The sequence below is a fragment of the Pogona vitticeps genome, chromosome 4 (assembly GCF_051106095.1).
Source record: "Pogona vitticeps strain Pit_001003342236 chromosome 4, PviZW2.1, whole genome shotgun sequence".
NCBI lineage: Eukaryota > Metazoa > Chordata > Lepidosauria > Squamata > Agamidae > Pogona > Pogona vitticeps.
In genome coordinates this window covers 62,440,937-62,462,185 of record NC_135786.1, presented here as the reverse complement: position 1 = coordinate 62,462,185, position 21,249 = coordinate 62,440,937, and the positions used below count along the sequence as shown (strand labels likewise).

At 40.5% G+C, this 21,249-nt stretch overlaps 1 protein-coding gene across 3 annotated transcripts in view; it reads right to left on the bottom strand.

Annotated features, from left to right (window-relative positions):
- ZSWIM5 (zinc finger SWIM-type containing 5) overlaps positions 1 to 21,249 on the bottom strand; it is a 134,675-nt gene that overhangs the window by 54,933 nt on the left and 58,493 nt on the right. The window contains exon 1 of one of the 3 annotated variants that reach the window (XM_078392841.1): positions 2,424 to 2,460. The exons of the other annotated variants lie outside the window; for them this stretch is intronic. Within the exon in view, the coding sequence (XP_078248967.1) occupies positions 2,424 to 2,445 (22 nt within the window). The 5' untranslated portion in view covers positions 2,446 to 2,460. Of the gene's footprint in view, positions 1 to 2,423; positions 2,461 to 21,249 lie in introns of those variants that run through there. 3 annotated transcript variants of the gene reach the window in all.

Sequence of the window (21,249 nt, the reverse complement as noted above, 5' to 3'; positions counted from 1 at the left end):
ATGATTTTTGCAGTCATTTTTTCAATAATGACTTAGCATTTACAGGGGGGAAATCCCCCTTTTATGATAAAAACTATGGTAGATAATGTCGAAAAATTACCTGGTTCAGACCTCACCTCTAGTACAAACTCGAAATGTTATCTCGACTTATTCACTGTTCTCTGAACTATTCTCTCCATTCGCCATTTTCAATGCAGAGAAAACAACAGCTTCTTTTACAGGATTTTCATTACGGCTGTAATATTGCACATAAATCAGTTTGAATGCTTGATATATTCCATATAAATGCTAAGCTTTGGGAATTTCAGTAAAGACATAGGGGTATGAATTTGAGAGGCAGCAACAATAACAGAAGCTGTTTTCAGCGCACAGATTTATTCTTGCCTTGATAAAGAATCTGATGTGTGTGTGTGTGTGTGTGTGTGTGTGTGTGTGTGTGTGTGTGTGTGTGTGTGTGTGTGTGTGTGTGTGTGTGTGTGTGTGTGTGTGTGTGTGTGTGTTTTGAGAAAAAAATCTCAGAGCTGCACACAAGCCATTTTGTTCTCAGCCTATATTGTTGTTATTACCTTGCATTATACCAGGACAAGGCACAGCTGCTCAGAAACAATGCAGATTTCGGTCTCCACCACCCCTACACAGCATATTGTCTTACTGAGCATGTTCAGCCTCCAGCTCCCAAACACCCACATCTAATCAGCCTAACCCAATTTAAACTGCATGTCTGCTGCATAAAAGCCTGCTGTCCAATTCTAAAGCTTTAACCTCAGACTAAGGAAATGTAATGGTGATGAATGGCTAAGATCACACGGCCATACCTGAACCAGCCTGACTTTATCAGCTTCTTTTTTTCCATTTGGATGCATAAACAACTTTTCTGTCTCCCTAAACATACTCCCCGCCCTTCTAAGCCTGAGTGAAGGTCAGTGCCTGTGGTTGAGACATTTTTCCCTCCTAGGACTGGAAAAAAAGTGTTCAATGTCTACTCGTTCAGACAAGCAAATATGTGCAAGAGAAGCAAACAAATAAGGTGGAGAAAGACAGGAGTGGACAGATGTGTACATGTTCAGTTACACTATAAAGGTTATCTACATGTTTGCCCATAATCTGTATTTATTTTACATTTCCCACTTGTGCTGGAAGAGTACAATAAGATTACATCATGCTCCATCTCTTCAAATACATACCGTACAGTATATGCACAAGCTGACTGCTTCTCGGGATAATAAGAGGGGGGGCATTAAAATAGCACTAAACAAGGGTTGTCATGGTAGAAACTATTTACGACACATCGAAGGCTACATTTTCAAAGCTAAGACACTGCCAATTTCAAATGTTGAACCTAGGTTAGCTAATATATAGTGTAATGATCTCTGAGTGTATACATATTGTTTGTATACACATCTACATATCTATACACATAGAGTATATGTTGGGGGTGCATGGGTGGCTGGGTAAAATAGAGAGAAGGATCTGTATACTGGTGCAGTAGGGAACGGAAAGAAGCAAACACTTTCTAGCAAACAGATCAATTGCTCCAGCCAGCTGAAACTGACAATTGCTCTGTCCCTGACCTTGCAGTTGGAAAGAAGATGGGCTCATGAACTCATTTCCACTTGACAATGCTCCTGCAAAGTGATTTGCTTGCCTATGAGAATAGCAGAGAGTTCTTCTCACTCCTGCCCTCCCAGGCTCTATTGAAAGCCACTCAGTGACGGCCTTTTGTGCTGTAAGTGAGTGAAATACTCCACTGAAGATGTGTGCAATTAAACCCACTTTTCTGGCTGCTCTTTTGATTCCCAGAGACTCCCTAGGCAGGTGTGGCCACACACAAAGGGGAAGGAAAACCTAATCTTTCACAGCAAAATAGACCCCATGGCCCCACCTCATCCCCCCCAAAGGTGGTGGTGGTGGGACAAGAAAAGAGAAAAATGCAAATTCCCATGTCTCTGACTCACATTCACAAACACGACCAGGGAGTGCAAAGATCCTCAGCGCTAAAGAAAGAGCTGGTTTTTGTTAGCATGTGCATTTTCCTTAGAAAGCCATTTATTTTCATGACAAACGGTGAATGAATGCTGAGGAGCTGCAACTGGGGAAGACCTTCCTGTCTGGGTTGCTCCTTGGCAAAAGGAAGAATGCTGACGCAGCAGAAGACAGAAGAACTTCATTAACTTTGCATATTTCCCTCCCCCGCCCTCCCTACCCATATTCTATTACTAACGGCATTATTTATTACTAACATAAAAGCCTAGATTCTGCCTTGATGAATAAAGGCCCAGTGAACAATGCATCCAGTTCGTGGGCAAAGTTTGATAATCAGGAAGCTAAATTGGGGGGGGCGGGGGCAGCGGAAGATTAAACCTAGTTAACAGGCTATCTTAGAACATGAGAACACTATAGAGATTAGAGGAATTATCACATACCATTTTTAAATATTTGTGGCATGCCTGATGTTTGCACAGAAACACACAGAGGAAACACCCATATCTGCACATTTAGGCAATCATGATCCTTGTGGGGAAAAAGGCAGGGAACTGTTTTAAAGTAAAGGCTCTCTAAGTACAGTAGGCTTGCTTGCCTTAGAGGTCGCCATAAACTTCTCTGAGCAGCTGAATAAGCTGCAGGGACGTTCTTGCCATCTGCTCCTTTCCCAGAACACCTCCTGCAAATCAAGAGTCAGTCTGCTGGTTTCTATTCCTGTTAACCTCTAATCACCCACAAGGGCCTTGCTTTGCTTTGCTCTTTATCTGCGCCAGATAATGCGTGAAGTAGCCTTTGCTTCCCATCTGTTCCAGCATTAGTAGAGTTAAAGAACAATGCAGCTTGCCTGTTTTCAAGCATTCACTTACACAGATGCCCTGGTATTAACTCAATTTCCCACTGTTTGCTACTATTATCCCTACAGGATTTGGAATGTTTGTTTATTTGGAAGCCAAAACTTAAAACCCTTCTCCATTTGCTTGGTGCTTTTCTGTGCTCCACTCCAAGGACACAAATCAGCCTTCCCACTTCCCATATCCACCTGATCCAAATTAGAGGAATGTATATGTTCTAATAAAATGTCTGGGGCCGGCTTCTCCCCACCCCCAAGTTAGGGCTTAATGCATTAACTAATTCATCTATTAGGTTGTCATTCTTTAGACAAATTGATTTTTATCTACCTAAGCCTGAATATCAGGTCCCATTTGCACATGGCTTTTGAGAAAGCAAAAAAAAAATGATATTTAAAATGGGAACGAAACCTTGGATTTGATCAATCAGTATGGTCAATTAGGCAGTTTGACTACACTGGCAATAGAAACTACACTGTCATCTGCCTTGCATTAAACAACGCAGATGACAAGAAAGGTAAATATAAGCAAATCTTCATAAAGATGCACAGACCATGACCCAGGAGGGTGGCTCAACCAGAAATATTTCATTCTGATACTATTTAAATTCCTTATTCACACTGACCTCCAATATAAACAGATGCACTGAAAAGCTATGCCAGACTGGATAATAATTTATTTTAACTTAATTTAAATGAGCTGACTAGAGAGATTTCTAATGATTTAGAAACTTCAGCATCACTTAAACTTAGTATTTGGGATAAGGTTCATACATTTAAGATGAATATATTGTCACAAGTAATAGATGTGCTTTGTGGCATTTCATTGTATATTCTCCAAGTGTATTTCTAAAAGATCAATGGAATATTTAAAGAATTTATTTGGAATAACTCTTCACCTTGCTTCTCACTTTAAAAAACACAGCTGCCAATATCAGAAGGTAGATATAACTTCCCAGTAGAGATAGGGGTATTCGTATACGAATATCCCCCCCACAGGTGGACATAACAAGACCACTCATGATTCCACTGCTGCCGCGAGCTAATCATTGTGAGCACTGGAGGGACAGGAAGGGACCGTGGATCTCATAGCAGTGGTGGAATCGTGAGTGGTCAGTCTGGCCCCAGGGAGCTGGACCCTCGTTATCTGCACCTGTGGGGGAGGATATTCATATTTGTATACAAATACCCCATCCCAGATATTCGTTTGTACCACAAGGTGCATCTTCTAGCATATATAAACAGCTGGCAAATCTCTGTTTCTGTTTATATCCCAGCTTCGGTGATATCAAAGATATTCTATCTAGCAAAAATTTATGGATGGGACAGTTTGTTTGGGGTAAAAAGAAAGGAGTTATTCCTCCTTCAGTTTTCGCAGCTAGAAAGACATGGTGTATACTGGCTACAATGTGATCTATTTTGTTGTTTAGTCGTTTAGTTGTGTCCGACTCTTCGTGACCCCATGGACCAGAGCACGCCAGGCCCTCCTGTCTTCCACTGCCTCCCGAAGTTGGGTCAAATTCATGTTGGTTGCTTCGATGACACTGTCCATCCATCTCATCCTCTGTCATCCCCTTCTCCTCTTGCCCTCACACTTTCTCAATGTCAGGGTCTTTTCCAGGGAGTCTTCTCTTCTCAAGAGATGGCCAAAGTATTAGAGCCTCAGCTTCAGGATCTGTCCTTCCAGTGAGAACTCAGGGTTGATTTCCTTCAAATGGATATGTTTGTTCTCTTTGCAGTCCAGGGGATTCTCTAGAGACTCCTCTAGCACCAAAATACAAAAGCATCAACTCTTCGGTGGTCAGCCTTCTTTATGGTCCAGCTCTCACTTCTATACATCACTACTGGAAAAACTATAGCTTTGACTATGCGGACCTTTGTTGGCAAGGTGATGTCTCTGCTTTTTAAGATGCCATCTAGGTTTGTCATCACTTTCCTCCCAAGAAGCAGGTGTCTTTTAATTTCGTGGCTGCTGTCACCATCTGAAGTGATCATGGAGCCCAAGAAAGTAAAATCTGTCACTGGCTCCATATCTTCCCCTTCTATTTGCCAGGAGGTGATGGGACCAGTGGCCATGATCTTAGTTTTTTTATGTTGAGCTTCAGACCACTTTTTGCACTCTCCTCTTTCACCCTCATTAAGAGGTTATTTAATTCCTCCTCACTTTCTGCTACCAGAGTGGTATCATCTGTATCATCTGTATATCTGAGGTTTGATACTTCTTCCGGCAATCTTAATTCCAGTTTGGGATTCATTCAGTCCTGCCTTTCGCATGATGTATTCTGCATATAAGTTAAATAAGCAGGGGGACAATATACAGTGGTGCCTCGCATTACGACGTTAATTCGTTTCAGCGAAATCGCTGTAGAACGAAAATGTAATGCGAAAATAAAAAACCCATTGAAACGCATTAAAACCCATTTAATGCATTCCAATGGGCTGAAAACTGTGACTTCAACTTTGGGCATTGTAAATTTGTAAGCAGCAACTTGTATGTTTCAGTTCAAAAACAGACCAGCTTACACTTTGCAATAACCACGCCACTTTCAAGTTCCAATTTACTAAAGTTGTAAACTCCTACAGAGCTACACTGACAGGAACTGGGGCCCCAAATATGTTTTCTCTCAAAGTTCAAAATACAGGTTCAGCAAACCTCTGTGAAACATTTCAAAAGGCAGGGAGGACGGAAGGTTCTCCTTTGTGGAATGCTCCCAATCTGGGGGAAAGGCTCTGAGACACTTTCAGTTCACTATACTCTTGGTGCATCAGGTGGCAAGGCTGGAACAAGGGTGTCATTTTACCAGCCAGGGAAAAGGCAAGTGAAGGTTACATCTCCATAATGAAAGGAAGTCCACTGTCTCTCTCAAGTTACCTTCCCAATGTTTGGGAGGCAGAGTCACATTTGGCACCAATATTTCTCACCAGACACTTCCCCATCTATACTTTTTCTCCAAAAGGGGATATTCTGCAGCCCTACAGACAGTGAATGTTTAACTCTCAGTCTGCTACAATCAACACCGAGCACTTCTCCATAACTGAAAAAATACGATGTAATCTCAGTGCTTTAGTGCAAATCTAAATTTCTCTCCTTTTGCCTGCCTTGATGTTCACATGGTTTCCCCACTTCTGCCTACCTCACTCGCTCATTTGCCCACCCTTCTCCTCCGCTGTCTCTTTTCCTGTACCCAGTTCTGCTGGACCTGCCCACCCGCCCTGCCTCTCTGCTGCAGCACTACACAGGCCATTCCGTCATCACTGAGAAATGACCACTTCATCTGAAGCACTTGGAGGCTAAGAGGTTAGTATCACCACAGCACTGTGTTCTTCTAGCAACTGTGCCTGACATAGGGAGACAACAGGAAGCTGAAGACTGCAATACAAGAAGTTTGCTGTGTTGATAGGTGTGGAGAGAGGGCGCTCACATAGCAGATGTCATGGAATATATTTAGAAAATCATAAGAAAAACTAAAAAAAAAAAAATTCCTAACTGGATACAGATAACCAAAGATAGAATTCTGATCTCATGAGGAACCAAAAGGCATAGGATTTCAAAGAAGAAATCCTTGTACTAAAAGCAAAAGAAGAAGTTACAAGGATGCCAGAAAACCAAACAAACAAATAGCAAGGAAACTCTGTTTTAAAATTATTACTAAACAACAATATAGATCATGAAATAGGCAAAATTCACTAAAAAGCATCAAATAAATGTTACAAAAATAATATATAAATTTAGAGTGTCTTCCAAAGCAATTACACAAGGAAAACATCAGAATATGCAAACCAATGACCATGCGGGCTGGTGATGATGTAAGTTATAATGCAACATATTCCGACAGAGATAGAATATGTCAGTGAAGGTTGGACTAAACTTGCTTTTGATAACTATAACACTATCATGTTTGGACTTAAGCTGCCAGAAGCCCTAGGTATCATGATTTTGTGAAGGATTATAAGAGTTATATTTCAAAATCATCAGGGAGGCAAGTATCTCCCCTCCCAAGCTATAATCTAAATGCCTTTCTAAATAAAAAGATTTTGCACTTTCATGGAAGTGCATCATAAACGGGGAATTCTAGTCTCTAAGCTCAAATGAGTCACAGCTACCAGAAGGGCTAAATCTTATCTGAGACCCATGTGTTCTAATTATCCCTGCTCCTTGGCTGCCTAGGTGCAACCTTCTTTGATGGTGCTACACATGTTACTGACTGTATCCTGGTATTGTGCCCTAATCAGATTTAACCAGATCTTCAGAATCTTCCCTGTGGTCATAAGTATCTGTTGCCATGAGGAATCGGGCCCACTGTTTATTTACAATGAATTAATATGGAAATCATACATCTATCTAGTCTGAATGCAACAACACAACCTCAGTTCCCTCTTAATACATTTCAACTACATTTTATGCCCTTCTTTTCCTAATTCAATACTTAGTCATAGTGCATAGTGGTGATTCTATACTATGAGTGAAGAGACAGAAGTTGCTCCACAATGATCTGAACTGGAGACAAATCTTATGCATTTTAGCTGATTACTCCCTTAAAGAAACTAGCCAACAATGAGCTTTCAAAGCAGGCGGACAGTAATCTAATCCTATGTTGACACACAATGAATCAGGAACTTCATAATCATGTCTAATTTAATCCTTCTCCCAAAGTGAAAGGATAGTACAAAGAGGACTGACCAGAAACCTTGATTTCTGTGGAAAAAATGGTGCAATTTCCTTACATCTCATAAATGGAAGATGACACAATGTATCCAGTCTACTAAAATCTGTTACCATTCTTAAGATGGAGACATTCTGCAGGCTGTTTCACTATCGTTCAAACTCCTGATTAAAACTCTGATGGAAAACATTACTATTCAATGCACAGACTATGTTGCAGCTACCTTCATTTGCTTTTGGTGCTTTGCAAACTATAATGATACCACATAATGGCAAGATCTATCAACAGGGTGAACATTGCTACAAGGAGGGAAAATGCAGAAGTATAATGAAGAACACCTCCATGAAACTCAAATTTAAAAGCTCAGGAAAAGGGACATTTACAGATAAAACAAAAATCTAAAGAGAAAGATAATAAAAAAGCCAGGAGCTTAAGAGACTCTTCTTTTTTTGGTCTGAAGTGGTATGAAAAGCTTTCTGCAATACCACTGGCCATTCAGATTACTTCTTGGATTTCCAATTTTATATGTTTTCCATGAACACGAACTAGCTATGCATAATGAAATAAAGATAAAAAAGGGAGTTCACATCCCTGTCAACCTTTTGCTCTTAGGATAAAGTATAATATAAAGCTTTTCCCCCCTTCCAACTCTAGAGCACTGAGATTTCAACACATGCACAATCAAAGACACCTACTACTACTCCCTCTACCGAGAAAGAGGAGGACATCCTTGTGGGAATGGGAGCTCATATGTGCACTTCTATTCTTAATCCCATAAATATGCTCTGGGTCTAGACAAAATTTTCAGTCCTGGTGGACTGGTTTGCACATACTACTAACCAAGAATGAGCAGATCAAGTTCTACTGATAAACCTCTTGATTATCTACAAGATAAAGATGTCCTATTGCTAATTGTTTAGCAGTTTAGCCGCCGCATCCATAGTGAGGCAACAAGTTCTGGTGGTTACTTAACTTTATTTAACTCAGCACAAAAAGGAAAAAAGGAAACATAGTGCCTCTGCAGTCTTTTGCAGGATGGGGTCTCAGCTCTACCCAGCAAGGTTGGGAATGGTAGTTCTCTGCACTTTCAGTCCTTTTCTGGCCAAGGGAACATCCAGTCTCTGCCCCCCAGTTCCTTGGGAGTTACAGCACTCCTGAGGGAGCCCAACACAACTGATACGAACAGTTCCGGCTAGCAAACAGTCCTGGCCACTCCAGCCCCTGGCGTGGAATCTAAAGCAGTTAGGATTGAAGCCTGCAGGTGGAGGAGGCCCTGCAGTCCCCGCTGTCCTTGGGAGTTTCCTTCCCTTAGCCTCCAACCCGCCTTCCCCTGTTCAGATACTGGTCTTCAGCCAATCAGACAATTCTCTGAGGAGACATCTCTCCTTCCCGCCCAAAGGTGGTGGGATCTCCCAGGCGTCTTCCCAGCTGTCTGGTAAATTTTAACTACTGTACATTTTGGAAAAGAGAGGGAAAACACATCCCCTCATCACTTCTTCTGGTCAGTGCCCTGCTGTCTAGATAAATGCGTGCATATTCAGCCAAAGTAAGAACTATATTGCAAGTGTACAGTTATATAATTACTTTTACTCTTTATCTCAACTTTTTCTAAGCTTTTTAATGCCCTTTTGTATATACTAGGCCACAATCTCCACCATGCTAGTAATTATGGGAAGTGTAGTCCAATATATCCAAAGGATATCAGATTGGGGAAGGCTGCTCAGCCAGCTATATGCACCACAAAGTCACATTTTCCATTAATTTTAACAGAAGCACAATCATGCATTGTGTCAATAAACATAATCCATGGCCCTTGGAGTCACTACTAAATGTTGACCTTGTACTTTTGAACAAAAGATTTATTGAAAGACTGTATTAATAATAATCGAACTGCAGAGCTGGGAGGGACCCTATGGATCATCAAGTCCAGCCTTGTCAAGGAGGCACAGTGGGGAATCGAACTCCCAATCTCTTGCTCCACAGCCAGAGACCTAAACCACTACTGGAAAAGCCATGTTTACCTTGGATTAATAACTGTTTCAAGGTTTCAGGTCTTCAAGTAATGGGCTTGTTTCAAGCCTTAAGCAGACAGACATTTTCTTTGCCATATCATGATGACTTTGTACATGCCTGCAGAAAGAAAAACAGCTGGACAAGTCTGATTTATGATGCCTGAAATACAATTCCAGACACCTCAAGGATGACAGATGAAACCTATTTCCTAAATAAAATCTAATGTCAAAATAAAATGCAAACAAATTTCTGACGCAATGAGAAATAAATGTACTGCATTTTCCAGAGAGACAGAGCTGTATTAGCCCCTTGCAGCAACACAACTAATTTTGTGGGACTTTAAAGGCTGAAAATTGAAAGAGTTGTATCATGGCATTAGTGTTTGCAGACTACAGTCCACTTCAAGAGATGTATGAAAGGTAACCCAGCTGCAGGTACAGGGTGGAGAGGATTGTAAACAATGAGGGGGAAAGAAAATGAAATTCATAAAGTACTGTATAGGCAGCAACAATTGTAGCATCAACAGTGGCTATTCATAAGACAATTGTTCCTATGATAGAATTTTCCTGACACTGAAAAAGCCAAATACTGTAACTTATTTTCTATGTGATTTAAAAGCAAAACATCTTTATCCCTTCACAAAAAATGTTTTTTCTCTATTTAAATCCTCACACTCAAAACAGTTGTCTCTTAAGTCCTACAGTCATTTTCCTTTGTCTTAAACGAAGGACTTATTTTCACCCCATGGACTTCATCCATCCAATATATTTTCTACAGTCAACAGAGCAGCTGGGATGCTCAAGACACAGTGCATGTGTCTGATACAGTGGAAATTTGCTCAGTTGGCGAGCATTTTATTGAACTGCTTCAAGTTGCTGTTTAACTCCCATGGCATTATTGCATTCTGTAGTGTTGCCCTGTATTTTTTTTTTTTACCCATACTTGGCTGCTAGATGTTCAGTGCAAATATTGTACAAGCTTTGCAGTTTTGTGAGCTGGCATGGTGAAGAAGAGAAGGCAACATTCCAAGTAACTAAATTGCTCATTTGGAGGTATTTTAAAGGCAGAACAGAATGTTGGGACATTCAGCAGCTTTCATCTGACATTTTCTAAGATACTAATACAGTATTTTAAAATTCTCCATTATCCAATATATTGAACTATGCAGCTAAGGAAGGACCTTGTACATTTGCCTAACACAGATGTTCAAGTTCAAGCCATGAGGACCTATGTTTTCACACACACAAACACACACACACACACACACACACTCAATGGTTGCCACGTGCCTCATACCAGGAGCCTCTCAGATTGCTTCAGCAAAGACTGTCCTCCAGGAATGCTGGGTCACATTCCAGAGGCACTTCGTAACCATCCCTGGGCTTCAGCAAGGAGAGGCATTTCAGAAAGAGAGCCAAACCTAGGCCCCCAGCCAAAGTCCAGAATTACAAGACATGATTTAGGTAGAATGGGGTAGTTGGCTCAACATCTTGAGCAATCAAGGGCGAAGAAATTAGCATCTTTATGCCACTGGAGAGATTGCCTTTTGAGGAGGATGGAACCTCCTAATACCTCTCCATTAGATTTTCTGGCTTTGTTCTGCACACCAAGCTGGAATGCTCCAGCAATCAAAACAGCCCGTGTTAATATGGAAGCCAAGCAAGAAAAATCCCCACAATTCAAGCTGACAAGATAGAATAGGCAAGAATCTGAGAGAACACCAAAACGCACAATCAGGAGTGGGAGTGACGGGATGTTGTCATCTTTAAAGCCACACATGTTCCTCTAATGTTCACTGGAATTGTGTTCTGTTCCCACAATCCACACAAGCAATGTACGTCTTGTTCACATACATTTTTTTGATTGGACAATGGCAACTCTCACTCTTTTGTAGTGGAAAGAATGATGGTCAATGGGTAATGCATTATTTTTAAGCTGTTACCTACAGTTGTGATGTTGTTTGCAGCATGAATCACTCAAAACATGAGAAATCTGAATAGGTTTCAGATAGCTGAATATCTGATTTACATCACAGTGCAAACAACACAGGTTAGCTGTGCATCAGCACACATCCATCAGGCAACCATTCAATGGGGTCAAATAGTAACAGCACAAGTGGGTGTGAAATAATCACATGTTAATGCTACTCTGGATTCCATGCAAATACCACCATACAGTTTCTGAGCCAGATTACATGGTTCCTGGGCTGCCATAATGCTGTACAGATACTACAAAAGCCATACAGATGCCTGCCAAGATCCCCTCATGCAAAACAATACCTTTCATTCTGGACTTAAACTAGTTTTCTAATTTAATCCCTTTTCTTACAACAGCCAACTAGCCTTAAATTTACTAGTTCTTTCGAAATGGAAGTCCAAACTCATCAAAGAGATGAAACCATCTTGGACATGAATGATTCTGCTGGCTTATCTTGATCTTCTTCATCAGAGATGGGATTTATTTTGCCTGTGTCCAAAATGTACTCAGTTCAGGAAGATACTTGCTCTAAAATTCCTGTAAATATTAAGGAACATATTTATCTCCTTTGTAACTATAAAAACCATGTGAACAATTTACAGGAATTTGTCACTAAAATATTGCCAATATACTAGACTGCATAGGTATTAATCTTCATCTTATGCACTATATTTCACAGTACAGTATATAGTTTATTTATAAGTTATCTTTAGTTATTCTTTTATTTAAAAATTAATATAAATTGAACATAAACCAGACATATAAAGTATTCTCAAAGGCTTTCATGGCTGGGATCCAATGGTTGTTGTAGGTTTTTCGGGCTGTTTGGCCGTGTTCTGTCCAGAACGGCCAAACAGCCGGAAAAACCTACAACAACCAAAACATATAAACATTAAATAAACAATTAACAAATATTTACTAAACATAGTGCTCCCCTCCCATCCAGGATAAATTGAGAGTTACAACCATTTATCTCCATGGAGCCCTGCTTTCTTTCCAAAACTGTAATGACTCTTGCTAGGGGGGTTGGCCCTTTTTTTAGTACAAAATCTATAAATTCTTCCCATATACCTATAAATTCATCCTTACTTAGCAGCTCCTTTGTAACTTTAACATTACATGTTAGGTTATAATTAATAGCTATATCCCAAACTTCCCTATACCAATCATTCTACGTTATTTTGCAATTTCTAGCTATAATCAATCTTGCCCATTTGTTAACAAATTGTAAGTAAATTCTTTAGTTGCCAAACTACAATACTTCTTTTCAAATATTGACAAAACTGCTATTTTATGGCATACAGCTAAATTTAGTTTACTTATTTCATTTATTTCTTTAAAATCCAATTGCCACCAATTTTATATAGTCTTGCATTCCCACCACAAATTAAAATAAGTACCTACCTTTTGGCAGCCTCCCCAGCACATCTTAGATTAATTTGATTTTGTTTTACTGGAATTAAGTATCATCTCCAAATTAACTTATAAACATTTTCTTTTATCCTCACTAACATAGATTTCAATATTCTAATATTCCATATATTATTCCAAACAATGCTACTTCTTTCTTCTTCCAGAACATATTTCCATGTTTTAAATAAATTCTCCTGATCTTCTGCTTCCAATAATATTTTATAAACTTTAATGTCCCTATCTTTATTTTTGCCTGCACTTTGCTTCTGTAATATACAGTAATTTCTTCAAATTTCATAACTTTTTACTCAATACTTTGTACATTGCTCTAACTGAATAATATTATACCATATTTCATCCATTCCTATAGCTTTTTTTATTCGCTCTTTATTCTCCATTTTCCCCAAATAATCTTTTATTCTAATAACTTCCCTCTTTCTTAATAACTTCTCAATCTAATCTTTCAAATTTTTCAGGAATTTCTCCAGCTCTATCACTGGATATAATGGACAAACTGGTGGAATAAGTATTTTTTGTAACTTTTCCAGATTAAAAGCTTCTTTTTCAAAAAGGCATATTTAAATCATATTTTTATTCTCTTGTATGGTATGTGCTATGGTTTTTCCTGTCATGATGTATAGAAGTGAGAGCTGAACCATAAAGAAAGCAGACCGCCAAAGAATTGATGCCTTTGAATTGTGGTGCTGGAGGAGGCTCTTGAGAGTCCCCTGGACTGCAAGGAGAACAAACCTATCAATTCTAAAGGAAATCAAGCCTGAGTGCTCATTGGAAGGACAGATCCTGAAGCTGAGGTTCCAGTACTTTGGCCATCTCATGAGAAGAGAAGACTCCTTGGAAAAGACCTTAATGTTGGGAAAGTGTGAGGGCAAGAGAAGAAGGGGACAAAAGAGGATGATATGGCTGGACAGTGTCTGCAAAGCAACCAACATGAATTTGACACAACTACGGGAGGCAGTGGAAGATAGGAGGGCCTGGCGTGCTTTGGTCTATGGGGTCACAAAGAGTCAGACATGACTAAACGACAACGACGACTGTATAAAAAGAATATTTGCAAGGTTCAAATCTAATTCTTCTATTTCCATATTCAGCCATGCATCTGACATGCTTGCAGTTTGGGAATACAAATGGTACCAAAAAAAAAAAAGACCAGAAAATCATACTACTTAAAGCAAAGTGTGCTGCTTACCTACAGCCCCACTGAGCTTAAAGCAGGCACACATTGCCCCCTCCTCTCCCCGTGAACTGGGTACTCAATTTACGTACCTCACAAGTACAGAAGGCTGAGTAAAGTCAATCTGGGACCAATTCTGGACACTAGACTAATCTGTCTCTCAAATATTTACAGTCTGCATGTTCCTAAACTAATGGGGAATGTGTGTGGGGGGGGGAGATAATCATTGGTAAAAAGCCACCTCACAAGTTTCACTGAGACAAAGCTGTGTAAGATTGGAAACTCTCTTGCCATTCCCTTTAAGGTCTTCAGCTCTGTTAAACATTACCATAAAAATAATCATATACTTCCTATGACAAAGGCATTAACAATCTGAGGCCAATTACTCATAGAGTAATGAAGGGAATGGCATCATAGGCTTGGGGGGTTTCATAGTTCTAAATGTCCTCAGAACAAAGACACCTATTTTTCCTCTGAAAGCTTCAAAGCAGAGGTTTCTAGCTTTTCCTAACAGCCTACACCACATCAATACCTCCCAATAATATGTACCTCATAATGTGCAGTCAGCTGCACATAAAACAGGATCAAGCATTGGGGGGGGGATACTAACTTTCTGACAAACTCTCCACAATCCTTGTCCTACACAAACCATCCAATGATTTCTATTCATATTAGCCCAATATAGCAATAAGGTTCTGCTTGCAAGTGGGGCTAAGGGACAGATTTGGCATCTAGGTCTGCTGCAGGGTCTGCTTCCTGTGTCACAGTGGGACCCCTTTTTCAGTTTTCTTAAAGCATAGAAAGTGTCAAAAGCATCTTCAAAATCAAAGGTGGAGCCACTTTAAGCAGCGAATCATGTAACTATCTTTTAACATTATTTCACTAGCTTGCTTTCTTGCTATAGTTGGCCATTGGGAGGAATCTATCAGGCTATGCAAGTTGAAAATGCAAACATAGCAGTATATCTGGAGAGATAATGTTCTACATTCTCCTAATCCTCCTACCTAGAAAGCTGCTCATCACATCTGCATTGGCCCTGTCTATATTTTGAGCTGTGGGGAAGAGGAGAGGTTTTAGTTCTTTTCTATAAAGCATACTATTCAATAAGCAGCATCTATCATCATCATCATCATCATCATCACCACCACCACCACCACCACCAGGCTAAACCACAGAATCACATCTGCATAATAGGGAACAAAATGAGTATTAAAAAGGCGTATTTATTAGATTAGAACATGAATAGGCATCAAAGCAAAAGTGATATTTCTTTACAGTCTCTGTTGCTTCTCTTCTATACAATGGACCCTCTACTTGCAGAATTAATCCGTATTGGAACGGTGGCTGCAAGTCAAAAAGTCTGTAGGTCGAATCTCCATTGACCTAAAATGCATTGAAAACTGATTAATCCCATAATTGGCAGTTTTTATTCTATTTTTGTTCCATTTTGTCTTTTTTTCTGGTCTGTAGGTTGATTCTCCAGCTGCAAGTCAAATCTAAATTTTGCGGCCAGAGAAGTCTGTAACTCGAAAAGTCTGTAAGTCGAGCCGTCTGTAAGTCGAGGGTCCACTGTACAAGTAAATCTACAATGTTGGACCATGAACTGTTTGTTTTTGAATTATTTATTACTGGTGTTCTTCTGACCTACAAAGCTACAGGCAGGGCCAAACCTACCATTCGGCAGAGTAAGGTGGTTGCCTCAGGCAGTAGCTTTTCATAAATGGGCAAAAATTATTAGTTACTTATTCATTATGGTTGTATTTTTGCTATCATGAAAAGGAAGAAACACTAGTGAGATGTTCTGGCTCAGATTTATTTATTTATTTATTTATTTATTTATTTATTTTATTTATATGCCGCCCACTCTACCCAGAGGTCTCTGGGCGGCTTACCAAAATACACTGACTAGCTTTGTATGTTAGGCAGTTCACCATTTGTACTTCTGCTTCAAGTAGCAAAATGTCTTGGGCTGGCCATCTCTGGCTACATGGGATGCATCAACCACACAGAATGGAGCAGTAGAAGTCAAATGGAAAAAGCAGTCAACCCACAAACAAAAATGTCAGGACACTGGAAAAGAGCTATCAGCACCGCAAGAATAGATTCTGCATTCATTCAATTAGCCGCTTGGGCAGATAAACAAGGGGAAGAATTTTATCACTAACTGGCAATTGGCATAAGTTGTAAAAAGTGACTTTTTCTAATTCATCACCATTTTGCAAGGCATAAGCCATTCAGTGTCTGAAGCCCTGTTGTTTAACATAGCAAGTCATACTAGATTAGGTGCACTGGATCAGTAGGGATTTGGTGACTCAAACCCCGTGTAAGCTCCATTGATCCCAAAGGACTTATTCTAGTTGTGACTTACTATGTTAAAGTAAGCCACAAGTAAAGTAGTCCCATTTCAATTAACAGAACTTAGGAAGGAGCTGACTCACCAAATCCTCACTAATTCAATGGGCCTATTCTAGTGCATGGTATCACCTGGCAGGACAAAGTTCCAAACAAAGTAGTCCTAGAACGAGCTGGAATTTTCAGCATGTATACAATATTGAAACAGCGACGTCTACGTTGGCTTGGGCATGTCGTGAGAATGGCTGATGGTCGGATTCCAAAGGATCTCCTGTATGGAGAATTAGTGCAGGGAAATCGCCCCATAGGGAGACCACAGCTGCGATACAAGGATATCTGCAAGCGGGATCTGAAGGCCTTACGAATGGACCTCAACAGATGGGAAACCCTGACATCTGAGCGTTCAGCCTGGAGGCAGGCGTTGCATCACGGCCTCTCCCAATTTGAAGAGACCCTTGTCAAATAGTCCAAGGCAAAGAGGAAGTCACAAAAGCAGCAAAACCAGGGAGCTGGACAGGGGACCGATTGGATTTGTCTTCAGTGTGGAAGAGATTGTCACTCTTGAATCGGCCTCCTCAGCCACACTAGACGCTGTTCCAAGTCCTCCATACAGAGCACGTTACCATAGTCTTTCGAGACTGAAGGATGCCTAACTGTAACTGTATTCTAGTGCAACATACTGCATTAAGCAATAGGATTTCAGCCACTAAGTGCTTGCTGGTGTGCAATAATGAGCCAAGAAACCTAACACATACTGATTTCTCCTCACTCCTCATCCTGAGGTATTTATACTGACATATACGTAACAGGGAAAACAGGGTGGAATTCGCAGCTGCTGCTGTTGCTACACATGATAAAGGCCTACTGCAGTTTTAAAATAATACCAATGCACCTTTTTTAGAGCCACATTAGAACTTTTATTCCAATTGGCCGATGCTAGGAGGTTTCCTGGCTACTGAAAGCGCCAGGGCAAGAGCAGCAGCATCTTCATCTGCTCCACACAAGGCAAAAAATGAACTGCTGGAGCTGTCCCTCAGGGAAGAATAGTGCTGGTGCTTGGCCAGTGCTGGGAGGTATCCCAGTTTTCTCAGCACTGGCTACTGGCATACTTCTAGTTTGGGGGTGAAGGCAGCTTCAATGGCTCTGCTTTTGCTGTACATCAAGCTGGTGAGGACTGCCAGCCATTGCCCCATGCCTAGCACTCTCAGTAGCTGGGAAACCTCCCAAAACTGGTTGGCCAGCAACTACACATCCTGCTTTAGTGCAAGTAACTGTGTTTAAAAAGGACATGTACTGCAACTGGGCTCATGCCTGTTTGCAGATAACCTGCAGTAAAAAGTTTTGCTGCAGATCATGGCAAACGTGTAGTTCCTGCTATTGACAGCTAAAGAAGGAATCACTCAAATGTTCGATAGCTCAGAGCTGTCTCAACCATTATAGTGTCTCTGCCTATACAAGTGCATTTCAAGTATCATGCCAATTAGACAAAATGGCAAATTTTCATAAAAATACCGTAAATTTGCTCCAAATGGGAATATTGCATTGAAAAGCACTATTTCTATGCATTAGATTATATTTTCTGGAACCTTTATAATTAAAGCATTTTTCCTCCCAAATTAACAGGGTTCAAAATATCTTTGTCAGTTAAGTCAATTCTGCTGGTGGAATTTATATAGCTTTGCAAAAATATTTAACATCAAAACAGTTCTAGTAAATTCATGAAAGCAGGCATTAAACTCTGAATTGTCTGAGCATCAGTTAAGCTCCATATGGTCATAAAACATCAAACTGTATAAATCCAGATGTAAACTGTGAACATGGTTAACCACTGAGCCTGTTGAAGGCCCTATGGGTTTTTCAGTATGTAAAGCACGCTGAAATTACAAGAGTAGCTGTCTAGCTTGCATAATATCAAAGGTAAGTTCAAAACTGGAACTAAGCATGATCTGAATAGGCAATGGCACCTTTCTCAATATCTAGGACTACTTAACATCTTAAAATAATTTCTAACATATTAATATACAGTAATATGTTAGTTACTATGCAGTAATATGTTATGCAGTAATATGTTAATGGTTGGATCATACTTCCGCATTATTAAACAGCAGGCCAGGTAGGTGGGGCTTGTCAGCCATGGAAGGCAGCCCATCTAGGAGAAGGAAAACTCTGATTTCAAACCTCCACTGTCTTGCGGCTATATCCAATCATGGAAAAGGCTTCAGGAGTCAATCTAGAGACAAAATCCGGAGCTGGAGTCCCAAAGGCAGTTTGTGTCGGTTCTGCCAACTCCTGCGATGTTGCTGGAACCAGTTGTATTGGCTCTTGCCTTTCCATTGGACCATTTCAGCAATGTGGAGAGGGGGGATCTGCTGCTTGGGTAACAGCCTATCCTCCATATTACTTTACCCAGGCTTCATGCTCTGGAGAGGGCACTCCTTGATTCAGAACATGTTACCGTAGTCTCTTGAGACTGAAGGATGCCTATGATGACTATGCAGTAAATTTACCTCCAGTATTTCAATAACTGTGGAGGACATTATAGATATTATGAAGGCCAGGTCAAACTACATGTGGGGCAGGAAGGGACAAGATTAATTTCTTCCTCCCTAGATGTCACCTCCAAGTTCCACATAAATAGGGCTAAAGCCTTATAGTATACTGTCAGCAAATGGAGGATGCTTTTCAACCAAACTGCTGCAAGGGAGGTATTGGTGAGGAGGATCATCTCTAGCCAGTCAGAAAAACCTCACAGACCATTTCCCTACTCCTACCCTGGAGTATCTTGTATGTGTACAGGATCCTGGTAAAAGCTACCAGCACAGAACCAACTTTAGAAGAAAAGCATATAAATCAAGCTGTCTGAAAACATAAATACATAAACAAACATAAAGTGCCCTGGATGCCAGATGGACAGTATATAAATAAAATAAATAATGATGCAGAAATACTTTAAGATTTGCCTTTTTATTTCTAATTCTCTTACTTGGACTCCAGGCCATCAAGAGAGGTAAGAGCCAAGATCATCTTCAGTCAAATCACTTACACAAAAACTGCAGTGCAAATAGTTTGATTTTTTTCACCCTCCTTGTCCAAGAAGTCCCTCTTGCCCACGAATAAATTCTGTTTGCTCCAAAAACAAACTCAACTTGTGCAACAGCAAGCAGGGAGATCCTGCTTTACAATGACTAGTGTTGAATAGTATACTAGTCCATACTAGCAGCTATGAAACAAAGAAAATATTGCTTCATCAACTGAAAGGAAGGTTAATTCACTCCTGGTGCCTTTTTTTTTTTTTTTTTTTTTTTTTGACAGCATGAAAGTTTCCCAGAAGCTCCTAGCTTTAAAAGAAAGATAAGGTAAAGGTAAAGGTTCCCCTTGACATTTAGCCCAGTCGTGTCCAACTCTAGGGCGCGGTGCTCATCCCCGTCTCCAAGCCGTAGGGCCAGCGTTTGTCCATAGACAGTTTCTGTGGTCACGTGGCCAGCACGACTAGACATGGAACGCCACTACCTTCCCACTGTGGTGGTACCTATTTATCTACTCGCATTTACATGCTTTCAAACTGCTAGGTTGGCAGGAGCTGGGACAAGCGACGGGAGCTCACTCCATCGCGTGGATTCGATCTTACGACTGCTGGTCTTCTGACCTTGCAACACAGAGGCTTCTGCGGCTTAACCCGCAGCGCCACCACAACCCCCTGAAAAGAAAGATAAATCTGACTGCAAAAGGGTGCTACATCAACATCCATTTGTCACACAACACAGATTCAGCTATTGTTCCTAAGACAGATTTTATCCAGCTGCAGCATACCACCTGTTTTTTTTTATTGATTGCAGCAGAACTACAAAGTTAGGAGAATTTGCTATATACTGAACACACCACAGTACAGTTTTATTAGCATTTCTACTACTCCCTGCCAACAGTGACTTGCGATGCTATAATTAGAACACATTGGTTATTTACTGGCATAGTCTCAAAGCACTGCCCCAAGCCATTTCCCATTTCACCACTTCCTTTACAAAGGAAGAGGGAACTGAAGACTTCAAATATGTAATGGGATGGAGTAAGAATTCTCCATTTAGATGCACAGGTGGGAAGCATGTGAACCACACGATGCATATGTTCCTCATCTATTTTTGTGGCTGTGAAGCACTTCTACACTCACCTAAATTCCACCCCCCACACTCCTACTCCAGAAAAGGAAGACCACTTGACCTGGTAGCTTCAAGAAGACCATCCTTCAAAACCCAACTTGTTTATTTGTTTTAAACAAGAAGATTCCAGCCACTTGTGGCTTCATTTCAGGAGTCTGGTCTGACCTGTAGTGGGTGTTAAAGATGGACAAATGGGCCCTGGACCTTTAGGTTGTCCACCTCTAAAATCCATGAAACAAGAACACCCAGTTCACACAGCATTTTTAAGGGAGGTAGAGAAACTTTTTTTAAAGGGGGAAATTAATTATCCTGAAGTGAGCAAAAAGGTGTGGTGATAGTTTGTGCAACTCAAACTATGAAAGGAGACTGTGCGATTCATGATAAGGATGAAGACTGTGGAAGAATATAATGGAGGGGGGGACAAAGAACATTATATTTTTGGAAGCTGCTAAGAAACACAAGGAACAGGGGTTTTTCCCACACATCTCCAAAATATAAGAACATACATTACCCAGTTCTTAGCCACCTCCCCAACAAGAGGGTCACAGACACCCAGCACATGCCAATTTCACTGCTGACTCTCCCACAGCCTCCCACAGAATATAGACAGGAGCAATTTATATGAACTAGAATATAAAATGGCCAATGCGCCCT